Below are 27,111 nucleotides of genomic sequence, written 5' to 3'. Positions count from 1 at the left end.
CAGTACCTTTCAATAAACATGCAATTGAGAAACAATTATTTTCCTCTGTGAATTAAGTGAGTTGAATTCGTCAAACGAGTAATGAAAACAAAACAAAAATTGTGATATCCAAAACCCAAAGAGTATTGAAATTATTTAAATACGCTTATCATACCGCGTGTTTGAATAATTGATTTGAAGGGTAAAATTAGGCTTGGAGTCGCTCATATGGTGAGTGCCTTTCACACCGAGTGCCATATACTCCTCAAAGGGGAAATTGTCCGATACATCGAAAGAGTGCCACTAAAGAGAACGAGATGACTTATCTTTTTGAGTGGAAATGTACGAAAAAGTGAAATAGCAACGGGAAATAATACTGGTTAGAAAGAGTAAACACGTCCAACCTCCATGTTCTCTCTTACACAATACTACAGATTGGTTTAAAATATCAATTTGTTTCGCTCGCTCTCTCATGACAGAGAAGAAGCCATCTTCATTTCTCGCACTGGTTTTCCTTGCGCTTTGCGTTGTTATATGCGAAACTTTTGTATTGTGTCATAAACGAACTACTTGTCATAACGTAAACAACTTCGGACTTCTAAGATCGTATTTTTATTATTATAATATTAATAACAGTAAAAATAAAGCAACACTTATTGACAGGCGTGTGTTCGGGTGGGCGTCTGAACGAATAAAGACAAGCATTTCCGCGTTTACTAAAATAGCCATCAACAAATTGCCGTGTATAGGAAAGTCACCTACCGTCGCATTGGTTTTCGATTTTGTTTTTGATTTATATCGATAAAAGTGACTATTTGTTTACAAGTGAAACAAAGCATAGTATTATCTTCGGTCAGTAATTTGATGAATACACATTTTAATCCATGAAAAAATCGAGGTTGCTTTCAATAGGTTAATGGTGAAAATGGGTTTTCTGTGACAGTAAATGGGAATCAACTAAGCCTACTCAAAGAAAATACAAGTGCACATAATTGAAAATACGTAAAAGATGTGAAAAAAGATGTTCAAATAAGTGCGATGAAGTTTTTACACATATTGTGCAATTGGATGTAACTTGGTTTCAAGTGTATTTCGGCAAGTGTTTCGGATGGTTAAAAAAATCGTGTGTGATTATAGTTCTAACGTAGGCGGTTTGATATAAATAAAAGTGTAACAAGGAAAATTAATCAATGAAAACATAAAAGTTTAAAACAAATGTGTCGATACCGCAATATGTTTTCTTTATGATATTTAGGATACTAATAGCGCAATCGTTATTCTAGTGCACAAAAAAGCATCAAACTAATCATGCTAAACCACCAGAAAACCGTCTATAATAACGTTTTGAGAAAATTGTGATTATTAAATAAATAGCTTTAAACGAAGATACAAGCGTCCTTGTTTTAAAAGTGATTGTTTGTTGCTCAAGTGATGTAAGTATGCAGTTTTATATACGTTATGCTTCATACTAACTATCGGCCTTTTACTAACCTTGAACTCTTGACTCCCCTTCTCTTGAAATCTCCTTTAAAACTTTTGTCTCAGCTTAACTGAACTTGCCCTTACTTCAAGACGATAGCCTACAGGATTAATCATCAAATCGTCGGATTTGTTTATAATACAGCTTGAAAAATCTAGATCTGTTTTCCGACCTTAATCACAACCGTGCGCCCTTGGTGTACTACAGGTGATGCGGTCATGTCAAAGTTCATAATCGATAGCATGTTACCAAAATACGCTCAGTTCCAGCCGTTTATTAGCTCTCAGATTTCATCACAATCAATTTCCAACTCGAACTCGACAGTGTCGCAAACACCCAACTCGGAAGGCAGTCCATTGACTACTGGTAGTGAGGACAGCCCAAATTCACCACCAACCAGCAAAATGTATCCATTCGTTTCAAATCATCCGACTACACACACTAGCTACTCGACCATGCCAGGATTCTCTGGTTTAGATGATAAATCGTGCAGGTAACAAATAGAATTTTAATAAATGAGTTCAACGTTTAACAGATTTACCAAATAAAAAAAATGTATTGCTTTTTTTAGTAGTAGGTATACCGATAGTGTAATGAATAGCTATCCTCCGATGGGAGTCCCTGGTAGCGCCAGTATTGCACAGTTTTACCAACAGGCAGCTGCGGTTTCTGCCGCGTCGGCAGGAGTCGGCGTTGACTCGTTGGGGTCAGCTTGTTCCCAACTTTCTTCATCCGTCGGAGGTGCGCAGTCTGGTCTGCCTGATATAACCCGTCATCCTTGGCTGGTTACTGGTGAGTAATGAATATTTTTATACATTATGCCGACTTTATGCCAATAAAATAATTGTGTTAAAAACAGAGCAATGATATAGTTTTAGTTTTTGCCCCGTTTGGTAAAAAATATATTTATTGGCCATTCAATATAGTTCGTTTATATTCGTTTATTCGTTTATATTTTACTTATTGAACTTATTGATTCGATACTCCAAAAATGTGAGTGAATGTTTATTCATAAAAATGCAGCACAACAAATCTTTAGTTGTTTACACACTACAGTAAAAATCGAATAGCCTATATAACGTTAAATATTCATATACTATATACATAGTACCATCAGATTAGTTCTCACTCTTGCATATTTCTATTCCATATACTCTGATGTATGTTATCCACGATCAATTGAATGATCTGCTGTCCTGTGTAGCATCGCAATCAGCTCTTCAGAAGTTTGCCAGTACAGGTTAGTATTAAAAAAAAAGTTTTGAGTCTCGGAAAAGTGTTGCAAATAAGAACCTTAATAATATTATTAGTATGGTTAAAAAAGTATGAAATATGTTAACCTTATATGCATTAATGTATTTTTATTGAAGCTTAGTACTGATTCCCTACCATACCTATATGCACAGCCATATTTTTCAATTCTGTTGAGAACCCGAAGAGAGAGATTGAACAGTGAATTTACCAATTAAGTAAAATATTTTTTCATGGTGGCTTTTTATGGGGGTTTTTATTTTAAACTATTATTATGACTGTTACGTCACCAAGCATTCAAAGCCATAACAGAGTTACAAAGCCACTTTTGTAGATTTAGGTTATTTGCAGTAAAATATATTTCAATGATCTGTTTATATACTTACCTTACAAGAATTTTACAGAAATAACTTTCATTTACTTACTTACTTATCCGGCGCTACAACCGCTTTGAGGTCTGGGCCTGCCTCAGGAGTGTCCGAAACCGCTCGCGGTCTCGCGCCTTCGTCTGCCAGTCCGTTATCCCGGCCTTAATGGCGGACATAACTTTCATAGCTATTTAAAAAAAGACACAGCTCTACAGCTTTTTAAAGGACTAAAACAAGTAATTTGTGAACATATTTTCATAATGCATATATGAAAAAAATAAATTTCACGTTTTATAAACATTTCAATCAAAACGTGTAAAAAGACTTGCAATATCCTCCATCGATTAAATAAATCAACGGTTCAAACTGATCAAATCAGTCTAAACCGTTCCGTAAACTTTAGTAAAACCCGAATGTTTTGGATTGATACATGCACAGTTAAAGAATGTGTTTGTTATCTGATAATTTTTCTGACCTGCACCCACTCACTTAACCATAGCTGATTTCTTAGACCGCTATGCAGGAGCTTGTAAACGGTTTTTAGCAAATGCAGACGATTTCAATATTTGATACTTGTGGGATACCAATGAAAGAAAGAGCAAAAGCTAAATCTGTTTGGACGGAAAAAAGCAGTTCAATATTCAAATACGTATTCTATTATCTATAAGTAGCTATTATCGAACTTTAAACCATTTCGTTTATATTTGAGTCTTGCGTAACAGATCGATGCATGAATTTATCAGACTAGATGACACACAAGAAATGATTGTTCATCCAATGCGATATGCCGCCGGTGAAGTTAAGTTTAATTAAAATCATTCATTTTTTAATCACTCATAGTCTTCAGTCCCATAAGCGATCCTTAATTCCTTAGGTTATGACGAGCTTGGTTTTATTATTGAGCCTTTTGTCCAGCAAGAATGAACGATATTTCAATTTAATTCATTTTTAAAGAAATAACCTATATTTTGACTAAATATACATTTTAGTTTATTTATGACAATGAAAAAGGATATTACGATTGCTGATAAATTATTTTACAAAAATGTAAAGAAAATGTAGCTAAGATTAACAGCCTGGGGTTCTTCTTCTTCTTCTTTGGCTCAACAACCGATGCCGGTCAAGGCCTGCCAACACACTTGTGGGGTTGGCTTTCAGTGACTTATTGATTTCCCCCCATAGCAGGATAGTCAGTCCTACGTATGGCGGCACGGTCTATTTGGGGCTTGAACCCATGACGGGCATGTTGTTAAGGCGTACGAGTTGACGACTGTACCATGAGACCGGCTCGCCTGGAGTTAGACAACGAGAAAAATAGAGGTAGATGGAATTGACTAAAATAATTTTGAACAGGCTAGATTTGTGGCAATATTTTTTTCTAATTGGCGGGTCAAAATTGAACTAGCTATTTGAAGTATTATTTTTTCAATTAACGCTTTCATTAAATTCATTAAATTAAATTTACCAGTACAACAGTTTTGTACATATAACGTAAAGCATATCATCAAAATGTTTTTTTTTATTCTTTATTTGTTCAGAAATAGTGTAAATGTATCAGTATTGGGCAGGTTAGTGCAGCAGTTTCACTAAAACTGCTGGAACGCATACAATTTTCATTGTTTTTCATCAAAGTGACATGATTTTGAACGATAAACAATCGTATTATGTTGCGCTATTTTTTATTTTCTGATTTAAATGTCTTTTTTAGAGATATTCTTGAAAATGCAATCACTGATTTTGTTCCTATTTTCGGCAGTTTGGTCCTATTTTCGGCAGTTCGTGCTTCTATTTTCGGCAACGAAAATACGGGTTGGAAAATGTTTTAATTAATGCAAATAAGCAGGCAAAAATGTTTGAAACAGTTTTACACTCTTACTTTCCTAAAATTGGTGTTGAAAAGTACTTATATTATTAATTTTATGTTGCCCATTTTGGTCATTTTGCTGGCAGTTTTTACAGTTTCTTTAATGTGAGTTACAAACAAAGTAGGTATTGAAGAAAACAGACAGTCTGTCGGAAATAGAGTACTGGCTCACAAATTATTATTTTTCTCACTAGTTATTGGATAATTTATAGTGAAATTGCTGATATTTGATACAAGAAATGTCGTTTTATGTGTCGACATACGCATTGTAGTGTTCTGGTCAGGTTTTAAATGATTATGCAGCAAAATCAAAAGTGTGTTATTGTTTCAAATTTCTGAAGAAGCCCACAACATTGAAGTGTCAAAAATCAACATTTACCTTGTACCTCTTTTCGGCAGTATTTAAAGATAATAATTACTTCTTTTTTCTGATTTTACAATTCCTAACGGGCTAGAATAAATTCAACAACCATAGAAACTTTCATAAAAACCACACTTTCATTGGTTTACTGTTCTGGTACTCTTAATAACGAAACCTACCGAACTATTGGCTGACAGCAAATCTGCCGAAGAATGTGAACTCTGCACATTTGTTTGATCGCTTTGTTTGATAGTTTGAAAAACATGAAAGGAAATAATGTGATACTTCGTATATGAATAACAAATGAGCATATGTCTTTTTAAAAAAATATGTGTGGAGACTATTTTCAACGCGTTTTTGCGTAATTACACGTTTTTAGTTATCCGACCGAAAACAGGTACACTGCCGAATACTGGAATACTGGAATACTGATACCCTACATTTGTTTTCACGGATATATGTATTTTAACATTATTTTAGTACAACAGTCAATTCAAAAATATGTCCCTTGATCGTGAAAGTTGTTTAATGCTGTGCTATGCAAGATGCCATAAACCATGTAATGGCATATCTAAACAGAAATAATATGCAACCATACGCAACTTGCCCGTAATTAAGGAAAGACCATGCGCACCAGCTATGTTATATATTAGAAATTACGTTAACAAATGTCCTTACATGAAAATATTTTCAAGTAATTTTTGTTTTCTTGGCCTTAGTTTCTTATGCAGGCATGGTGTCTTTCTAAATATATTTATTCCTCAGTACCACAGAATCTGTCCTAGCAATAGAAGTATGATCCTATGGGATTCGAACCAAGTTTGGCCTTTCAATGGTCCGGAATGCGTCGGCATAGATAACCCTAGCTCTCCTGTACAGGACTATTTAGATTGATAAACTCTAACGTATACAACGCTTTCTCTTTGCCAAGGACAAAGCATCTCGAGAAGCTGTGCTGGATCAGTTGTTACTGCAGTTAGAAAGTGGTAACACCACAGGAAGCAATCGACGGGTTATTCAATATTCTAACCAAAAGCTGGTTTGAAAGGATTGACCTTCCAAAAAATAAAGAGCTTCTGGATTGGTTTCTCTTGGTGGCTCGCTGAAGTTCGGTATACCTTTGAAATTATTGTCAGGCATGCCTTTCTTCAGCGCTGGCGATATAAGGAGTCTAATTTCACACGCAAGGTTTTTACTTACGTCAATTTCTACCCAGCGGGACGGATGATTTTTGTTGTAATGAACTTACAGATTTTTTTCATGCACGTAACAAACTGTTTGTTTTACTTTTTTATAATATGGGATGGTATGATTTCATTTGATATCACGTAGAAATACATTTGTATATTTTATGTTACATTCAGCTATGAATACTTCGAGTAGACATTGTTTTTGAAGCCGATTAATTATGCTAGACTGTTAACAAATACATGCATGAAAAATAAAAAATAAAAAATAAAAAAGTAAGGAGGTACATTTGTACAAGATAAACGTTTATTGTGGGCATAAAATCATTCCATCATTCCATTATGCTTTGAGTGATAATTACAATTGGATGTTAGAAATAAGAAAACAAGTTTGTTTGAAAAGTGTTGATTAAAACAAACAATGTAAAGCAATAAATAGTTTGATTGGTTTCATGCTTTGCTGTTTACAAAAACACATAAAGCTACTTAAAGCTGTAAATATTAATTAAAAAGAATAATCTTGGCATACAAAACATCTCAAATCTAAACATTACTACAATATTCATTTGCTATACTTCCAGATTGGATGAGCAATCCTTTTGATCGGGTAGTCTGCGGCGATTTTGCAGGTAAGTTATATTGACCATATGCAGATGCAACATAAATATATTTGGAACTTAAAAAATACATTATGCGGTATCATGAAGATTCAAAGAAAAGAATCAAGCTCAGCAAACGTGATTAAAAAACTATTGGAATTGTACAATTTTATCATAAGAAGCTGTTTTTGTTATGGATGTGATTGATTTATAACATCATAGCATAACACCAAAGGTTTTAGGTGCTCGTTATTTCTTGAACTAAGAAACAATAACAAAAAGGTGGGAAAAGCCATTTTGGATAATCTTGTTTGGCTCAAGATTAAAGTTGTAGGTTAGGTTTCAAAAATTACAGACATTGCCTGAGTAACAATAATCAGATTAGAAGGAAAGTTGTGTAGTTTGAATATTTTATTATTTCAATTCCTTCACATAAAATAAATAACAAAGAACTATCATACGCAGTCGAAAGCTGGATGCTCTCAATACACTTGCTGAACACTCTCTTAATTCACTAATTCACAATTCACAACTAAATTTAGGTTTACAACTCAAACAGTTTGAATGCATTTTAAGCGAAATATGCCATACATCGAGACACAAATTGGGCTGTGTTTCACAGTTTTTGTGTTGTGTTTAAGATCATCTCGCAAGCGTTTAAGCATTTTATCTTACCGTAATTTAATGAATGTTAAAAAGAAATCAATCAAGTTCAGTATCGTGTTCGTGAACGGGGCAATCATAAAGATAATATTTTCATTTATGTAATTTATCTGAACATTTTCTGTGATTTAAACTGTTGATATTTTAACTTATGGCTTTGGAGATTCAGTTATATTTATCATATTCAACAAAAATACAAAAAACTGTTCAGTTATTTCATATTATTTTAATCACGTCAAAAGCTGAACTGAGGTTGAGAGTTCTTTGTGATGATTAGAAAATCATGTGGAAACTTAAAAAATACTGTGATTTAAACACAATATGAAGATGTTGTTGAAAAACGTTCCGTGGTTTGTATTGGAAAAAGACTTGAAAATCCCTGTAACATGGTGACATTTTTTTGTGAAGGCAAGACGTCGTGAGAGGTGAAAATTGTGAGCACATTCGAAAGCGGTTGGTAAAATTTGTGGTTGGTGGCCCTTTTAATTATATCTTGTGTGAGTGTGCTTTCATTTCGTCGCATGCGCATAAAAATAAATCGATAGTTGTGGTGATTTTATTGGGATGAACAGAAGCTGAGCTTCAAAAATACTCTTGTTTTGGAATTTTTACAATAGAAAATTATGGAAGTTGGGAAAAGTGTAGAAAAACGCTTTACATTATTTTTACTTTCATTTGTTTTAGGATTTTAAAGAAAAGGTCAGAAATGTAAAGGTGTAAGATTTTACAGTGATATATCAGTTTCCACATTACATTTCTAATTTATGTATTGAATATGATTTCGATCTAGTCTCATTTATTGTTACGTTTTTTTATTCATCAAGAACGACCTTAAGGGCCGCATGGCTTGTTTTCATTCGTTTTTTAATAAATTTGCTTATGAATCAAAATAAATAATAATAATACTTGTTTTTATTTGTACATAAAAATAGAATGATTTTTCCTCTTTCGTAAACAAATACATTTGTTTCTGAAAATAAGTGTTACCAAGATTATCAAAAGGAAAATAATAGTGCGGGAGATATATCCTTTCACAATTATCAAAGAATTATGCTCATTTGGTTTTTTCCGTTTTTCTCATCCTAGCTCAATCCATGTTAGGTTATAGTGAGGTAAAATAAGCGATTTTATTTCACAATCTTTCTTCTCTTTGTTATCTTGTTTTTTTTTTAATCTGTGAAATGTGGAAATGTGTGATGTGTCCAACGTATGTTATAATGCCACGCCCAAATCAGATTTTTACTGATGATAAATTAGCTCTCCTTTTTCATCCTTGTTGCATTCATTGACTTTACTTGCATTTCTTTGTTAGATTGTTTTATTCATGGTTTTGAATGCTCGATGCCTGTCCGACGTACAATTGCGTTGTTTTACAGCGGTTTCTCGGGCGTTGCGTGATGGAATGATAATCGCCATGGCTATCTTTTGAACTGCTACTAAGATTTTGAGTGATTTATGTAAGGAAATAGATCCAGTCAAACCATTTGTTATAGTTAGCTGAGAGCTGTTTTTTTTTATAAAAAAGCTACACTTCTTGCAATTGCAACATGTTAATAAATTTATACTTCTTCTACATTCTGTGGCATGCGATGGCTTACCTTAATGATGATACAGCAGAATTTAAGTTTCATATAGTTTCATAAGACAATTTGTAAGCCGGTCTCGTGGTACAGTCGTCAACTCGCACGACTTAACAACATGCCGTCATGGGTTCAAGCCTCGAATGGACCGTGCCGCCATACGGAGGACTCGGTCAGTCCTATATATATATATATATATATATATATATATATATATATATATATATATATATATATATATATATATATATATATATATATATATATATATATATATATATATATATATATATATATATATATCACTACAACACTATAGGAACACAATAAGACGTCTGTAGTAACTATACCACCATTATACGTGCAACGAAGCAGTCACAAAAATATGTAGTTTATCGTATATATATATATATATATATATATATATATATATATATATATATATATATATATATATATATATATATATATATATATATATATATATATATATATATATATATATATATATATATATATATATATATATATATATACATATATATATACGATAAACTACATATTTTTGTGACTGCTTCGTTGCACGTATAATGGTGGTATAGTTACTACAGACGTCTTATTGTGTTCCTATAGTGTTGACTAAAGTAAGTAAATACATAAAACTCATATCTGTTGCTTATTTTAATGAAAACAGTACATAATGTCAAAAATATCATCGGAAAAATCTAAAATGTCATGTTTTTATTGGTTTTATAACTATGAATACTATAGTAACATGACTGTTTGGTGTACCTATAACAGCACTATCGTAAAAAAAAACACTTAAAAATACGTAAATATGGTCAAAAGGCAATGAATTTGGATAAAATATTATCATGTGATAACAATCATGTTAAAAAAACTAATAATTGCGTTGTTATGTGATCATTTAGAAGGTTAACAAAGATATGAGTTTCGTTATGAGATCCTTAGGATTTTGGAAAAATGTTGACACATTTCACAAAATAATGGATTTTTAGGTCATTAAGTAACGGAATGGACCCATTTATCTTTTAAACCGTTTGTAATAGGCTAAAAAACATTTCACACTATCATAAATAACTTAATTACTTTTAATTTATCGTATGGACCGCATTTTAGTGCAATACCACCACAGGTACATTTACCCTAACTATAAAGACACTTCTAAGTGTTTTCATAAGTGTATAAAGAAGTGTTTTTATAACTTTTTTTAAAGGTTTTATGATTTTTGCAGGAAAAATAATCATATTATAATTTTAAAAAATATCAAAAAACGTTAAAAACATTGTTTTCTGCTTATAATGATTGTTTTGAAAATGCAAACCAAAGTATGTTAAAAGATTTTAAAAAAATCAAATTGCCATGAAAACTTCATCAATTTTTGAACAACGGTTCAAAGCTGATATGATCAAACAAAAGTGACACAAAAACCTCAACAAAGATTTTTTAGTAGAATCTACATATTTGCTGCTGTTACATACATAGTTCAGGAATATAATCCTAGCCTGATATTTTGTTTCTCCCACCACCCACTACACCATCGATGTTCTCTCAGATCACTGCAAAGGCGTTCCTCGTCCTGAAAGGCGTCGCAAGGAGAAAATACCTTGTTGTAGAATAATGTAAATGAGCATTATTGAGCTGTTAGTTAAATTTGAATGTACACCTGATATTCATATATTTATGATATTTAAAAGTGTTGTTCATCACTTCCATAAAGATCAACTGCGATTGAATGTACTTTTTCATCTATTCTTTCGCAGTCTATCGTTGATCGTCTACTTGTTGTTAACATCGTTTTGTTTTATATGTTTACGATGAAGCTATAATAAATTATTCCTACATCCCATGAGCTAAAGAGTATATGTACACTTACGATAATTAAGCACTGGAAATCATCGGTCGTCACTACGTCTGGAATCGAATGATAAATATTTAGATATGGATTACCCGACGTTGATTATTTGTAATAACACGCACAGTTGGTACACCTTTCAAATAAAATAAACTAGTTCCCACTAACGAAGCAACGTATGATACACAGTCAAAATATAATGATTTTCTTTTACAAACAGGGGAAATAACATTGTTCATCCACGGTAATAGTTTGTTTTGTTTCTCTTTTCCAGTTTTTGGACTAGTGATACTAATCCAGTAGCCTGTCTAGCGATTAGCGGCTAGTCTGTGTGTGAAAATTAGCTTTTTGTTGCAATAGCAACTGTAATTTAACGTATTTTACAAAGAAAAATGAAATAACTTCTGTCTTGTCGTATAAAAGCACTCATCAAGTTGTTCTTTTTTTTATTTTTTCTTCTGCACAATCGCTTATTCTTACAAGTGTGCTACGACTCTACTGACTATACTCATTTTTACATAAATCTTCCGGTATGTTCCTTGCAACGATAAAATGGGGTTTTGAAGTGTTCTATAATTGGGATAGGTTAAGCAGAGTTTTGCAAAAAGATAAAATTATTTATAGTGAACCCACCATCGGATAGTATTCAGCTATGCACTAAAATATACTGCAACTGAATATATGTACCACTAAATTGTATATCACGTCTATTGTATACATTATTTTTTTTGTATGATTGTAGTAGCATGTTCAATGAGAAAAAAAAAACTTTCATATAACATTAAGCAGATCTCCATACCATAACATCATAGCCGACGGTGATATTGCTCATAAAAAAAGTTTAGGCATTGCACAGTATTGAATTCTTCTTGTTCGACAGACTTTTTGAAGTTAACGTGAAGTTTAACGTTAACGTCTAATTTAATATAAATGCAAATTCATTTCTTTGTTGATCACGTATTCAACTGCTGGTTCAACGGAAGAGCATGACAGCCAGCCCCTTTCATTAGATTTGCTTAATATCACAAGAAATATTCCAATAAATTTGGCGGCTTTGTGCTATTGCGACATTGGTTTTCCGGGAGAACGTACAAGCTCCTTTATCAAGGGTGCAAAGAAAAATGGCTTGCTTTCAATGTAAGCATGCACCAAATGAAGGAGATTTTTTTTTAATCTATTTCGTGTTGGTAAAGTGGGTTATCAAGAAGGCACCAAACATTTGTTTATTGTAGTTATTTAATAAAAAAAATGTTTATGTTTTTTTTCAATCGTTTGAAAATAGTATCTTCTAGTTTTTGTTTTTGACTTAAAGATTCAAATGTGATATAAAGTGCGACATTGCACGAGAAATAAACAATTGAAATTACAATTATTTTCCTTCCCATAATATAAAACAATCAACTGCTAGATTTTGCACTGTACATAATTTATTTTTTCTTATACTTGCTACTATAAACCAATATTTACAATTGTAGCTGTGACAGAAAATCAAAGATTATCAAAAGTTATGCTGTGTGATAATTCTTTGATGAGTTTAAGTTTCACAAATACATAATTGTATGTGTACTCATTTTTCTATGGTATATGATTTCCTCATTGCTATAAATCGTGTGAAACATTGAGAAACAAAATGGATAAAATAGTTGTTTCATCATTCGAGTACCCATCTGTGTAGAATCATTAAAACATTGTGTTGCTTATTTTATTTATTGTACAAAATACAATTATGTTAAAAAAATTCGTGACACTATTTCTCGATTCGACAACCCCAAACAAATGGGGGAGACAGTCATTATAGCTAGAGTTAAAGATGTTAATAGGTCGTTCTAGGGACTTTAAATTGTAACGTTCCCTTTTATAACAGTATTTACTCTACTTCTTCCCTTTCTTTTTTTGGTTCAACAATAGTTATCAGTCAAAGGCCTGCCTGTACTACTTGTGGGGTTGGCTTTCAATGACTTTTGGATTACCCCCCATAACAGGATAGTCATCTCTACGTATGGAAGCACGGTCATTTTTTTTTTGTTTTTTGTCAATTGGGGCTTGAACCTATGACGGGCATGTTGTTAAGTCGTACGAGTTGACGACTGTACCATGAATCCGGCTTTATAGTTATATAGTATTTACTCTATAGCTTGGAAATACATTCTATAAAAAGTAATAAACGATACTGTCTGTTGATTCCTCAACCCATTGCAATACCATTTTAAACAATGACTAAAATATTTGATAAGAGTTCTTCGTTGGAAATGCGAAGGGTACAAATACATGTTGTTATTTTATTGTATGTCCAAAAAACTCTGTTATGAGGCTTTGACATAGTTTTCAATCGAAATTGTTTTGTTAAATATTCTTACAGTAGTAAGGACGGATAAAAAATTCTGCGGAAATTTTTATGTTTAATAGAATAGAAAAATTAAGAGAAACGAGAAACAAAAAGTACACTGATGTTATCGCTGTCACAAATGTATTGATATTCAAATTGAAATGCTATACAAAGAAGTTTAAAACAAGCAGTACACGTGCAAGATATACAAGTACAAAGGAACTTTACACCAATGTGCTTATTATTACTGGAGCAACGATATTGGTGCGAAACTTTTTAACTATTGTCTGGATTGTGGGGGAAGTTTTTTATATTATCGTTGTATTGTCGAATTATCGCTGCCAGTTCGTAGTCAAATTACTGAAATGCACACATTTCATACTCATTTCCTTACACCAGCTCGTAAGTCTCAAAAATGATCATAAAAATATGCAACGCTACATTCAAATGCATTTGACTGTTAGGACTATGATTGACAATAATCGGAATATTATTGTGGCTATAATTCGGTCAACAATGTGAAAACTTGGTTTTATGTTCATACTAGAATTTCTATACGTAGAGGTATGGATGACAATGAATATGTCGCTCAGCAAATGTATAATTTCTATGCTTGGACATAATTAAATATATTTGTGCTGCTTTGCTAGCGTGTAAACAGATCGTTTTTAGAGGTGATTTTGATGCGTATGGAATGAATATTTGACATATGGTGCATAGTAGGCGCGTAATAACTAACACTGTTTTACGACAGCTCACTAGAATCAGGAGCGTAAATAAGCGTTGGTCAGTAAAAAATGTGTGAAATCAGCAATATTGCTGTACCTATTTTGTTGTTTCTGTCTGTACAGTGCGAGATGTTTTTCTACATTTACATGATTTTCAACACCCTATGAAGAACTGTCAAACTCAGTCCAGCTTGAAACGTTGAAAATTATGTGCAGAACTGAAAATGTATTGTGATTTAATACGATACGTGATAGATTTTGAACTTGCAAGCGTTAAACAATGCGATTCAGAATGGAAAGGTACTTAGTGAGTACAATTTGTGTAAAAATTTTGTAAAAAAAATTTTATAATCAACTATTGTTTCCTCCAGATATGACATCATCTTTCATTTTGCTTAAAACGGTGGATTAATCACACTTGTTTTATAATAACAGATTATTTTTAAATATTTTTATAGTGATCAATCAGTAATTGTCTCATATTTGAAATAGTTCAACGAAATAGTATCAACAAAGTAAAACACAAAGATCCGCAAGGGATTTCATTATTATCCTTGGTTTTACGTTGTATATGTATATGTATATGTATATGTATATGTATATGTATATGTATATGTATATGTATATGTATATGTATATGTATATGTATATGTATATGTATATGTATATGTATATGTATATGTATATGTATATGTATATGTATATGTATATGTATATGTATATGTATATGTATATGTATATGTATATGTATATGTATATGTATATGTATATGTATATGTATATGTATATGTATATGTATATGTATATGTATATGTATATGTATATGTATATGTATATGTATATGTATATGTATATGTATATGTATATGTATATGTATATGTATATGTATATGTATATGTATATGTATATGTATATGTATATGTATATGTATATATGTATATGTATATGTATATGTATATGTATATGTATATGTATATGTATATGTATATGTATATGTATATGTATATGTATATGTATATGTATATGTATATGTATATGTATATGTATATGTATATGTATATGTATATGTATATGTATATGTATATGTATATGTATATGTATATGTATATGTATGTATATGTATATGTATATGTATATGTATATGTATATGTATATGTATATGTATATGTATATGTATATGTATATGTATATGTATATGTATATGTATATGTATATGTATATGTATATGTATATGTATATGTATATGCATATGTATATGTATATGTATATGTATATGCATATGTATATGTATATGTATATATTGGAAAAAATGCAGAGTGGGGTAAGGTATGACTTCATCAACCATTGAAGGACGTAACGAATCGTTACTTTCTCCGATGAACTCCATTGCCGATAGAATTTAATATCTGACAGCCATAAATAAATACTTCTCCAACCACATCTCTATGATTGTAGGGCTTTTTTTTGCTATGGAACATTTCCTAGAGTAAAATACTGAACTTTCTCCTTCACAGTTCTTTACCGCTAGCCAAGCTCTTTTATTCGAGGGGTTAAACATATCAAGGCAATTCCCTGTAGTCTCAATGATAGTGGAATGTCAACAATTTACGGTCGTCATATTTCATCATCAGTGGGGAAATCCAGGCTTACAAAACTCCCCTTCCTGTCGACCCAAACTTCACGATGTCATGCTAGAGAAGCGATGTACAACAGGAAACATTTTAGGCCAACGTGTTGTTGAATTTGGTGTTGAAAATACTGTCTCTGTCTCTATCACGCAAGGAAAACACCGTGTGCTATGTATCAAGGTGTGAAAGCAGCCATCTTTAGATAATTAATAATTGTTTAAGAATATTGCCAAAGTACCTATTTTTATTCAACGTATATTACGAACCATTCTGCTCTATACAATGAAACTACATATTAAGTATTATTATTCTTATTTGATGCATTATTCGTACCTGGTATTTAGGTCTCTTGAACATATAATGAGACTGTTAAATTAGAATATAGACCATTTCACGCTAAAGTATCATGTTATGGTGAGGCTCAAGGTTGATCAGAAAATTTTAACCGGAATTTACTTTTTTCCAAATATTTCGATAGAGGTAGTTTTAAAAGACACAAGTCATATGCTTAATGCCACAAGAAATTAATTTTGATAAAATATTATGACAGTGTAACACAACGTTTTTTATGGTAAATGTAGTGTAAACGGTCACTACAATGATAAATAAAAGGTATTGCTAAAACTGATATATTGTTACCCTGTGTTATTAAATACGTGTAACTGATATATTGAAGTGTTAGAAGTTAAATGTTTTGGATAAGACCACACATTCATAGTGCCAACTTTTAATGATAAAGGGGGGGAGGGGGGGGGTAGGTGGTCTGAGATTCTAGCCAGCTATTTTAAATATAGTTTACAAAACTACAAGCCAAACTATTTTACAGTCTCGGTTTTTTAGCCTAGATTATTTAGTCTAGATTACAGCCATAAGAATATGTAAATATGTAAATAAATACATACGATCAAATTACCCATAAATTATTGAAGTTTTTTGACAAAAGCATAATTTTTTTGTGAATTGAAGATTACTATTTCATTTTAATCTTTAATTATTTTAATTTAAATTATATTTCAAAATACTGTAACCCATTTCAAACAGATCGAAGCTATGTTTTTCACGCGTTTTACAAGTACTAGAAAAAATCCTAGAAGACTTCTATCTAGCTCAAAATTTCAAATACAGATACAGTGAACCCTCTCTTATTTGACACCTCTCCAAATTGAAAAACCTCTCTTATTTGAACATTTTGCACAGTCCCTTGATTTCCAGTACATTTTTGTTCCTCTAATTTGGAAAACCTCTGAAATCTGTGTCCCTCTTATTTGAGTATGGTGTTGCCATGGTTATCGAAAGATGTATGCTCAAATTAGCGATTCTGTTCGCAGTTTCCTATAGCAACAGTTAAGGCTGCATACTAAATGTTCTGTCTCTTTCTTGTCTTGTATGGACCTTTCATTCACTTTCAACCTCTGTAATTTGAAAACCCCTCTTATTCGACAGTCCCATCGCCTCTCAAATAAGAGAGGGTTCACTGTATACCGTGGAAATTTGCTGTAAGATATCTTGGCCTGATTTTTGACAAGAGATTAATGTTCAAATCACATATCAAAAATACTGTAATGAAATGTTAAAAAATATTTCGTAGCTTATTATATTTGCGTATACTTAATAGAAAATCGAAGTTGAATATAGGCAATAAAATATTATTATATACATCCATAATAAGACCTATCATCACATATGCTTCGCCTGTTTGGAACAGTTGTGCTATAACTCATAAAATGAAACTACAAAGAACACAAAATAAGTTTCTGAAAACAATACTTAATGTACCACCATGGTTCAGAACAAGAACCCTTCATTAAATTTGCCAGGTTCCCTCAATCGAAAATTTCACGGCAAATATAGTTCAAAAATTCAATACAAGATTCATAGACAGAACTTAGACGGGCACAATTAGAAACAATTGGAAATCTTGTCTAATCCTACAATACCACCTAAAATCCACAATCCCACAATCCCAATACTCCTAATGCATTGAAAACGTTAAATCAAGTATAAGAACTTAAAATTGAACTGTATAGAAAATCCATAACGTTAAGAATTAGACTCTAAGTAAGTTAAGTAACTTTTTTTTTCTTTTGAATGTGAAATAGGTTTTTGATGACAGTTTTCCTACTCAAGTTTAAAACCCCATAATGGATAAATATTATGTTACAGTCAGCTTAGCCAAGAACAGTTTCAGTTAGCGAAGAAAAATGAAATTATTGAACCCACTATTTACCGAATTCGAATCGTCATTGTACAACACAGATAATTATCTCAGAAATACATTACTACTACTACTACTAGTAATGCTACTCAAACAGATCGAAAGAAAACAAAAAATATTTTAATATCAATCTTTTTTTTGTATACAAATGGTAAAATACAATATGGTGGACCGAAACTGTAATATGGATAAAACTAGAATGAGGAAATTGTTTCACCGATAGGCTGAAATTTATTCTTTATTGTTAGAATTATCTAGTTATTGCATTGACATTATGCATTATGCAATTTGATTGTATTTGTTCGGAAATAATTGTACGAACTGTAATAGATATATCATTCGACACATCAGAAAGTATAATATAGATGTTCATAAATGTTCAATAATTACGTCACTAAACGAGTAAAATCAAGTGATAAAGGCAGTGCAGTGAGCAATATCATTTGTGTTCATTGTATACTTTTCGATGTCGATGTGAAATCTAGATCACCATAGGTTAGCATTGAGCATTTCTTTATTTTATATTTTCACTCAGGTAAATGAGAGTTTGTTTTATAAGCTTAATTAAATATACATTTATTGCACGGAAGAAAAGTGCCGTTGTAAAAAGTGTGTGGTAAAAATGTGTGATTAATGTTTTTAACCTGCATTTCTGGGTCTAATCGTTCATGAAGGAGTTTTCCCCTGAAAATTGCTGCCAATCGGAGAATTTTCGTTTTATGAAACTGGCTAATTTTGTGAAAAAGTCGTACGACACGAATAAAAAAACGATTGTTGAAATTTTAGTTCATTGCTAAAAACAGAATTAAAAATTCTTATACTTTTCCAACAAAATGGATCAATAATAATGACAGAGAAATTTTGCACTACAAATATCTTCTCAATGATTAGGATGATAGATTTTATTTATTTTTATCCACGTTTATATACCCATCTTACCGGCACATTTGCGGCCCACCAAAACTATTTCAATCTTCATTAAAATTATAAGGCAAAGAGCCTCCCGCATAATGAGTTTTTCGTATTACGAATGAGACACTGGAACGGATTAAACTCAATATGCGGGGTTCCTCTGTATATTTAAGCGAAACATAAAAAAACCTCAGCAATTTTTTTCTGTTCCAGGACCTAACGGATGTCCACGCCGGCGCGGTCGTCAAACCTACACTCGGTTTCAGACGCTTGAACTTGAGAAGGAATTCCATTTCAACCATTATCTAACCCGCCGACGAAGAATCGAAATTGCGCATGCCCTCTGTTTAACAGAGCGACAGATAAAAATCTGGTTTCAAAACCGTCGAATGAAATTAAAGAAAGAACTTCGTGCAGTCAAGGAAATCAACGAACAGGTACGTTATATCCCTGTGCATCTTCAAAGTCAAACAACCAAGTGAAAGCACTTCGTTTTAACGATTTTTATAGCAAGTCTTATAAATTTTTTTAAATTAAATCAATATTCCCATTTCACAATAACAGGCTCGCCGCGAGCGCGAGGAACAAGACAAAATGAAGAACGAATCGCTAAAATCCGCCCAACAGCATCACAGCCAAAAACAGGCTCAACAAGAACACACGGTTGTTGGCTCTCAACAAACCAGTAACGGGGGTGGAACTGGTGCAGGAACTGGTGGAGGTGGTGGTGCAGGAAGCGGTGGTAGTTCTGGAAACCTTGGAAGCCACCTGCATCATCCTTCAATCGTTTCACAAAATGATCTGAAACTTGGGCTTGGTGGAATGGGAGTCGGAGTTGGAGGAAATCTCAGTATGATGGGAGGTCTGGATAATAAAACGAATCAAGACATCCTTAAAGCAGTTAGTATAGTTCAATGCTAAACCTATTCAAACTATAGCTTATTTCAAAAGAATCTTTTGTTTTTGGTTTTGTACATGACATAAATTTCAGTATGTTTTGGTCCTTCCTAATTTGCTTCCTTTCAAGAAGAAGATGGTCTGTTTTGTATTTGCACGCCACACAATGCAGCAGAGCGATATTCTTTATTTTAGTATACACTGCATGGCGACATGATAAAATTGTTTTCGAATTGTAAATAGTTAAGATTTTACATAATTTACATGGATCTAGTTTGAAGTATCGATCCTCTAACGTATTGTAAAACTGAAATCAGTAATCACCATATTCTTACTGCTTTCTTTCGAACAAGCGTCAGAGTGTTTTCAAAATTATTGTATTTTTAAAAAATTCATTTTCCTCTGCTGGTTTGATTCTCATTAACTCATAAAATAATTCTTTTCAATTTTACTTTACTTTTATTTTCTGCTTAAATTTTTGTATGACCAAGTAAACTTTAATAATAAAAACGCGTTTATCAAATGTATACAACTAAATATTCTTTCCCATGATACAATATTTTCTCTCTTCCAGGTTATGCAACATAACAAACGATGGGATTAGAGTTTTTTGCATAATCACATAAAAAGTGTTTAAATAATGGATCATTATTTTAAAGCACATCTACAGTTTTGATTTATACAACGTTTTATGTTCAAGGAAGTTTTTTTTTAACCATTGGAGGGCTAAATGTCCAATTAATTTAAGTAATTGTTTTAAACACAATATTGAATCATTCATACTTCTCAAAATACTCGTTCCTGAAAATACTAACAGCTGACGGATCACTTTTTGTTTACCAAATTTGCAGCAGTTGATTATCATAATTTTCTTTTTTCTTCTCTTTCTTTTCATTATTCCATTAATGTACCTGTCATATGTTATGCTTATTTGATTGGTCTTCTTGACACTTACTTGTCATATACGAACGACATTTATGCAATGTACAGCACAAACTTGAATACTACCAATGACTGGATGAGTTAAGAACAAAGATACATTCAAATTGCTGTCCAATCAAACAACGCTACTCTATCCTGTCCACACATTTCAACTTTCAACTGGATTAAAAATGGCGGATAAGTATTCAACGCTTAATAAAAACGCTGTATTTGGAACAATGAGGCATTGGTCACAAACAAATTGACTTCAATATCTCTAAAGGAAACGAGACATGGAGACTTACCTATGCTATTGCTTTTAATCCAACTTCATTTGAATGGTTATCCACCAGCTGCAGGAAAAAAGCACAGCGCATAGATGACACGGAACATCCCACAGAATCGGAAAATAGCATTTTTAATGTAAACGTTATAGATAATCAAAATATATCTTTTGACCGCCTTTGCCCTAACATTTGAGCAAATGAATACGATAGGCACAATCAAAGAGCATAACAAGTAAAAGTCATCTTCAGATAAACAATAGTGGAGAGCTGCATCGTAAACCCACATTTGGTTAGAAACAATAAGTTCTAACAACAATCAACAAAGTTTGTCTCCATATATTTTTCCATTCAGCCAAGTTACATAAATAAGTGTAGTTTATGGAGAAAACAACACTTCAATATAGAACGCTGTAACGAAACAAAACAGGACGTAACTTAACATAGAATTCGTAAATCGATAGGTGTATAATGATAAGATAGAACCGAATGATACGTACTAGTTTTTAAGAAATTAATTATTATTTTTTGCGATTCCTTCCATCAGGATGATCATCATGATGCGTTCGGGTAATGATTTAATACCACCAATCCCTTTTCCTTATCGAAACAATTTTCCTTATATGTTAACCAGTGTCCAACGTATTTTTTTTATAAATGCTAATATATAGCCGCAATATGCTTAAGCTTCTTCAAGACTTAGTAAAAATCATAGGATGGACTCTAGTGTTCTAACATCAATCTAAAACTTTTTTCAGTTACAGTTGCAACGTTTGAAGTATGTAAAATAATGAATTTAATGAATATTTGCTTGAGTGTATTTGTATTTAAGTTTTAAATATAATTTAAATTTCAAAAAATACTCAAGCTGAACATAATCGCCTTTCCTGCAGCATACTACTATTATATTGTTGTCTAACGTGACGCCCGTCCTCATATTTTTCATAGTTTTTGTTTTGTTTCTTTTTTAAGTGTAAGTCTAGAATTCGAACTCTAAAAATAATTTTAATTCAGATGTTGTATTTGGGAGATAATCGAATGAACAGTATAACCGCGATTAAATATCAGTCAGATGCAATTGACATATTTTACAGCGCTCGTTCGTGCGTTTGTTTTACTCCGATTAGAAAATAACAGTGACAACAAAGCGTTTAAAAACGCTCACCATATACGTAATTAACATGTAGACTTTATTTAAGAAATGCGTCATTATATACTAAAATATGTGTAAAACTATCTTTAACAAATTGAGACAAAATTTAATACATCAAAACAAAAATAAGAAAAATAAACAAATATAAAAATAAAATATGTTTCCTTTCATCACTCAAACAGATCCATTTGATGAAGACTACAAGTGTGAATATTCAGCTTCATTATCATTTTAAATTTATTTTCTGTGATGTCATGTCATTCATGTGCATAACATTCTACGCAATGTGTACACCTCAAGAATATTAATGACGTAAATGAAAATCTGTCCATTTGTTAATACGTAATAAAAAAAGTAAATAAATACATGCATACTTACGCATATTTATATAAATACACATTAAAACGTAAGAGCGATTAGCGTATCAATAACCAAATGCAATAAAATGATGCTGGCCAAAAAATCAGCAACATGCATTTTACACATCTTACCACTGTTTAATACTGTCTTAAATAAATATTGGTTTGGTTTTTCACTTTTTCAAAATTTGTCATAGATACAATGAGGTGTTGTGAAACACAATAACAAGTATAAATAAGTGAATCAAATATTGTTTTGTATGACAAATTAGTTTTGGTAACTTAAGTCCTTATCACATTTCTGTTTTAATTTTTTGTTAATATAATTTGATAAGTTATTAGGATGTTAAAAAAATATGGACTGCAATGACAGAATCATGAAAATCGCTAAAATAGCTAACAAATCAGCATGAATTTCGGAAATGAATGAAAAACATAATATTTGTGATGCTGTATGTTGTTAAAAAAACACATGAACACGGAATACGTAAAACGAATATATATATATATATATATATATATATATATATATATATATATATATATATATATATATATATATATATATATATATATATATATATATAATATATATATATATATATATATATATATATATATATATATATATATATATATATCGAAACCCCTAGCCAGTATAGCCAGTGTAAAACTTTTTTTTCTTGCCATAACTGATACATAATTTTTTTTCGAAAAATCATTTGTGAACTTATCTTGTATTGTATTCTATCTGTTACATTCTTCTGGATCTCATTCAAGAACCCCCAAGAATCTATACATGTGGCATTATCAAATCGGACGATACATCATATTTCTTAAACCATAAGCTAGTTTAGAAAGACTGGCTGCATGTGGCAAGCATTTTATTGCGACTAAATAAGGAGTGCTACCTAATGAAAATGCTTACTTGGAATACGTAAACTGACATAGAATATAGATTTGAACGAAATGTGAAAATGTTCTATAGTATATATGTGTGCAAAAAGTGAGGATGAACAAAGAAAAATCGATTCGATGTATTGTTTTTCTACATGACAATGTAATATGAATAAGAACAAAAAATACAAAAAAGAAAAAAAGAAAAATCAATAAATTGCATGAATTCAACTAAAATCCACTAGCATTATTGTTTTGATTGATACGGTATAAACTTCTTCTTCTTTGGCGCAATAACCGTTGTTGAACGAAGGCCTGTCTGTGCTATTAATGGGCTGAGCTGTGACTTATTGATTACCCGTAGCTGGATCAGTTCTACATATGAGGGAGGGGGGATGATAGTGAGGAAGGGGCACGATCCATACGGGGCTTACGGCAGGAACCCATGACGGGCATGTTATTAAAAAGAGAAAGTTGACTCTAGACCGGACCAACACTTTAAACTGTAGGCGATCAAGGGACATTTTAACAAAGCCTGTCTGCAGCGTTTATGTTTTGGACTTCTTGTTTTTAAATTCAACATTTTCATTTTAACTTGATGGATTCTGGTACTCGAAAAATTCAAAACAGTTATGGATAGCTTTACAACTATGTTTCTGTTACAACCTACGCGATTGTTCAGGCCCATATATGTTTTAAAAAATTCTTAGGACTACGCATCCCAATAGGCAATGCAACAAAAGAACAGTTGAGATGGCATTCGACCACGTCCTATGATTATAATAACTTATAATTTTTATTTCTTGTAAACCATTCCCAACTATGGAAAGCAAAGGCTGTAGTGCTTTGCGATATTAGAATGCATTTCGAAAATTTTATCGTTGTACCTGTATGTTTCAGTGCGTTTTCTAATTCATTAGGAGTCGCATTATAATTGATCATAATTATCAATCCCATATGTGTGTGATGTCAGTTTGTTTGGCATTAGTTCTTATACAAAAAGAATATGTTTTTATTCATCCTCCTTTTACATAAAGCAAAACAAACCCTCGTTGCATCGAATATTCACATCAAGTCATTACTTTGTCATGCTCTGTCTTACAAGGTGGAAGTGAATGTATGAATTGTGCAAAATACTGTTTCCCATCTCTTTTTTGTCAAAAATTGGGGACTATTACTACATGACCTATTACAAAAAATAGGGTCGTACCATAACTATAGAGACACATCGAAAAATAAGTTTTGTATACTATATTTTTTATTTATATGGTAGAAATAACGTTATATTATATATTATATTATTATTATATTATATTTTAGAAAAAAATTGTAACAATTTGTTTAAAGATTTTTAAAATGTTATTATTTTTTTATTTTTATGTTTTTTTATAAGGATAATTATCAATATTGAAGTATTTGAGGTATCAAAAACATTCAAACAAATATTGTTTTTAACAATTTACGATTGTAGTGAAAGGGACGGTTCCGTGGTACAGTCGTCAACTCGAACTCGTCAAGGGTTCAAGCATAAAATCGACCGCCTCCCCCGTGACAAGGACTGACTATTCGGCTGCTTGATACTGAATCTAGTCTCAAAAGCATATATAGGCCGGCATGTCCCAAGAAGAAGAAGCAAGAAGTATAAGGAGATTGTTTTGAAAATACAAACGAAAGAACTTAAGATTTTGAAATAGTAATTTGAAATTGCCATGAGAGTCGTATCAATTCAGTGAATAAAGGTTCAAAACTGATCCGATCAAACAAAAGCGACTCATAATTTCAAAAATGATTTTTAGCAGATTCTAAATATTTGCTATTGTACGTAATATTTCATAAATATAACGCTAGAAACCCACTAAATAATTGATTTGTATACAAATAATCTCAAAATATGTAATTTAATTTGCAAAACGATGCAAAAAAACCAACTTGAGTGATTTAAAAATCAAATTGCGCTATTGTAAATAGCATCGATGCGATGAAACAACATATTTTGACAGCTAATCTGCATCTTGAGCTTCTGAAATTGTTTTGCTGACATTCTATTCTGACTTGTAAAACCCTGTAAACTGATATTTTTTTCCTCCCACCACCCATTTCACTATTGATTTTCTTTTAGACCGCCTCAAACGAGCCCGTACATTTTTTGGCGAAAGTACAGACGAATTAAAATTGCAATGGGCCTACCACAATACCCTTTCCATATAACCTTACCGGCACTACACATACTTTACTAATTCATGTAAATACCACATTACTAACTCAGCCCAAAAACGATGCTCGCTGATTTAGATTCATAAACTACTTTGCGAATACAAGGCCAAAGTTCCGAAGCAGATGGCTACGGGCACCTATGTTTTTGTAGCTTTTGAGAACATGGATGATGAAGTGAACATATTTTGGTTTGTATTTTCAAAACAATCATCAACTGAAAAAATATTTATGGAAAAAAATTGATATCTTACAAAATATATTGATAATTATCCTTATATAATTCACACAACCTATGAAACACTTTTTAAAAATCGTAAAACAATATTTACTATAAAAAAATCCTAAAATATGTCTTTTGTATTTTTGGACGATTGTTAAATGCATACATATATAAATAGACAAAAATACATTAAACAATAGTACATACAGTATACTCTATTAAAAGAATCGCTTTTTCTTAACCACGCAACATTCTGGCCATAAATTGAATGGCGAGGAAGGATGAAGATTTTAGGATAGGAAAGCAAAATAGAGGAAAAGTCAATATGAAACAGTAGAGAAAAAATAACAAAACAGAAAATATGAACACTTTTAAAACAATTATAATTAATTCCAAAGATATCAGTCCATCATATACAATAAAAGAATAACAGTAAGTGTAATCACTTTTGAGCTGGATGTAAATAATCTTTCATATGCTTTTTATAATAAGAAATCTAACAACTTTTCTACTTACGATACAATGGTTTTCATGATATAAAGTTAGAGTTCCTTCTCGAATCAAGTCGTGCTTTCCTTTGAAAAGCAACATATATTTACAGCATTATCTGTCCTTTTCACACCTTTTTGTATATAATGTATAACTTTTTTTTTAATTGCATCAAGTGCTCCATCTCTTTCAGTTTCTCCACAAAGTATTCTGTCTATGATATCATACCCAGCCATCTGTCCCTTTTGGAACTCTTTTATGCACTAAAAAATCGCTTCAAAATCCTTTTCTTTCTCACGCCAGAACAAGTGCGATGAAAAGAAAAGGACAACAACTGGAGCATTGAATCAGGAAACCAGCAAACAAAAGGGACCAAAAATTCCCAACCGAAAATGCTGCGCGAAGCAAATGCGTCAGCCAACCTTATGTAGCAAAACAAAAATATAGCAACATTTTGTGACTGAGCAAATATGGTAAAAAGCGATGCCAGTTTTGTTGGGAAAGCCGGAGCCTTAGAAACTCTTTTTAACAATATTTCTATCAAAGCTGGCAAGAAATTCTGGTTTTGCTTGTGTCTCCATCGCAACCACCTTCCATTTTAACGGTCTTACGAAGCGTTGGAACCATACCGCGTGTGATCTCCTGAGTAAATGTATAATT

The 27,111-nt window shown here is 31.9% G+C and overlaps 1 protein-coding gene across 8 annotated transcripts; it reads left to right on the top strand.

Annotated features, from left to right (window-relative positions):
- Positions 1-22,846, top strand: LOC121590279 (homeobox protein abdominal-A homolog). Of its 8 annotated transcripts, none has more exons than XM_041909780.1 (9): positions 1-56; positions 1,263-1,412; positions 1,525-1,952; positions 2,031-2,251; positions 2,664-2,699; positions 7,072-7,119; positions 19,231-19,454; positions 19,582-19,917; positions 20,489-22,846. In XM_041909780.1, exons 3-9 carry the CDS (start codon positions 1,678-1,680, stop codon positions 20,516-20,518), a joined length of 1,170 nt encoding a protein of 389 aa, XP_041765714.1. In that variant the 5' UTR covers positions 1-56; positions 1,263-1,412; positions 1,525-1,677; the 3' UTR covers positions 20,519-22,846. The 8 variants fall into 8 exon arrangements, with proteins under 8 accessions (XP_041765714.1, XP_041765718.1, XP_041765715.1 ...); XM_041909787.1 differs by lacking the exon at positions 1-56 and having other exon boundaries at positions 253-1,412; positions 1,525-1,666; positions 1,784-1,952; XM_041909781.1 differs by lacking the exon at positions 1-56 and having other exon boundaries at positions 250-1,412; positions 2,034-2,251.
- Positions 22,847-27,111: the final 4,265 nt, after the last annotated feature.

Source organism: Anopheles merus, chromosome 2R, assembly GCF_017562075.2.
Source record: "Anopheles merus strain MAF chromosome 2R, AmerM5.1, whole genome shotgun sequence".
Lineage (NCBI taxonomy): Eukaryota > Metazoa > Arthropoda > Insecta > Diptera > Culicidae > Anopheles > Anopheles merus.
Note: the sequence above shows the minus strand (reverse complement) of the source record. Positions and strands in the feature narration are given on the sequence as shown.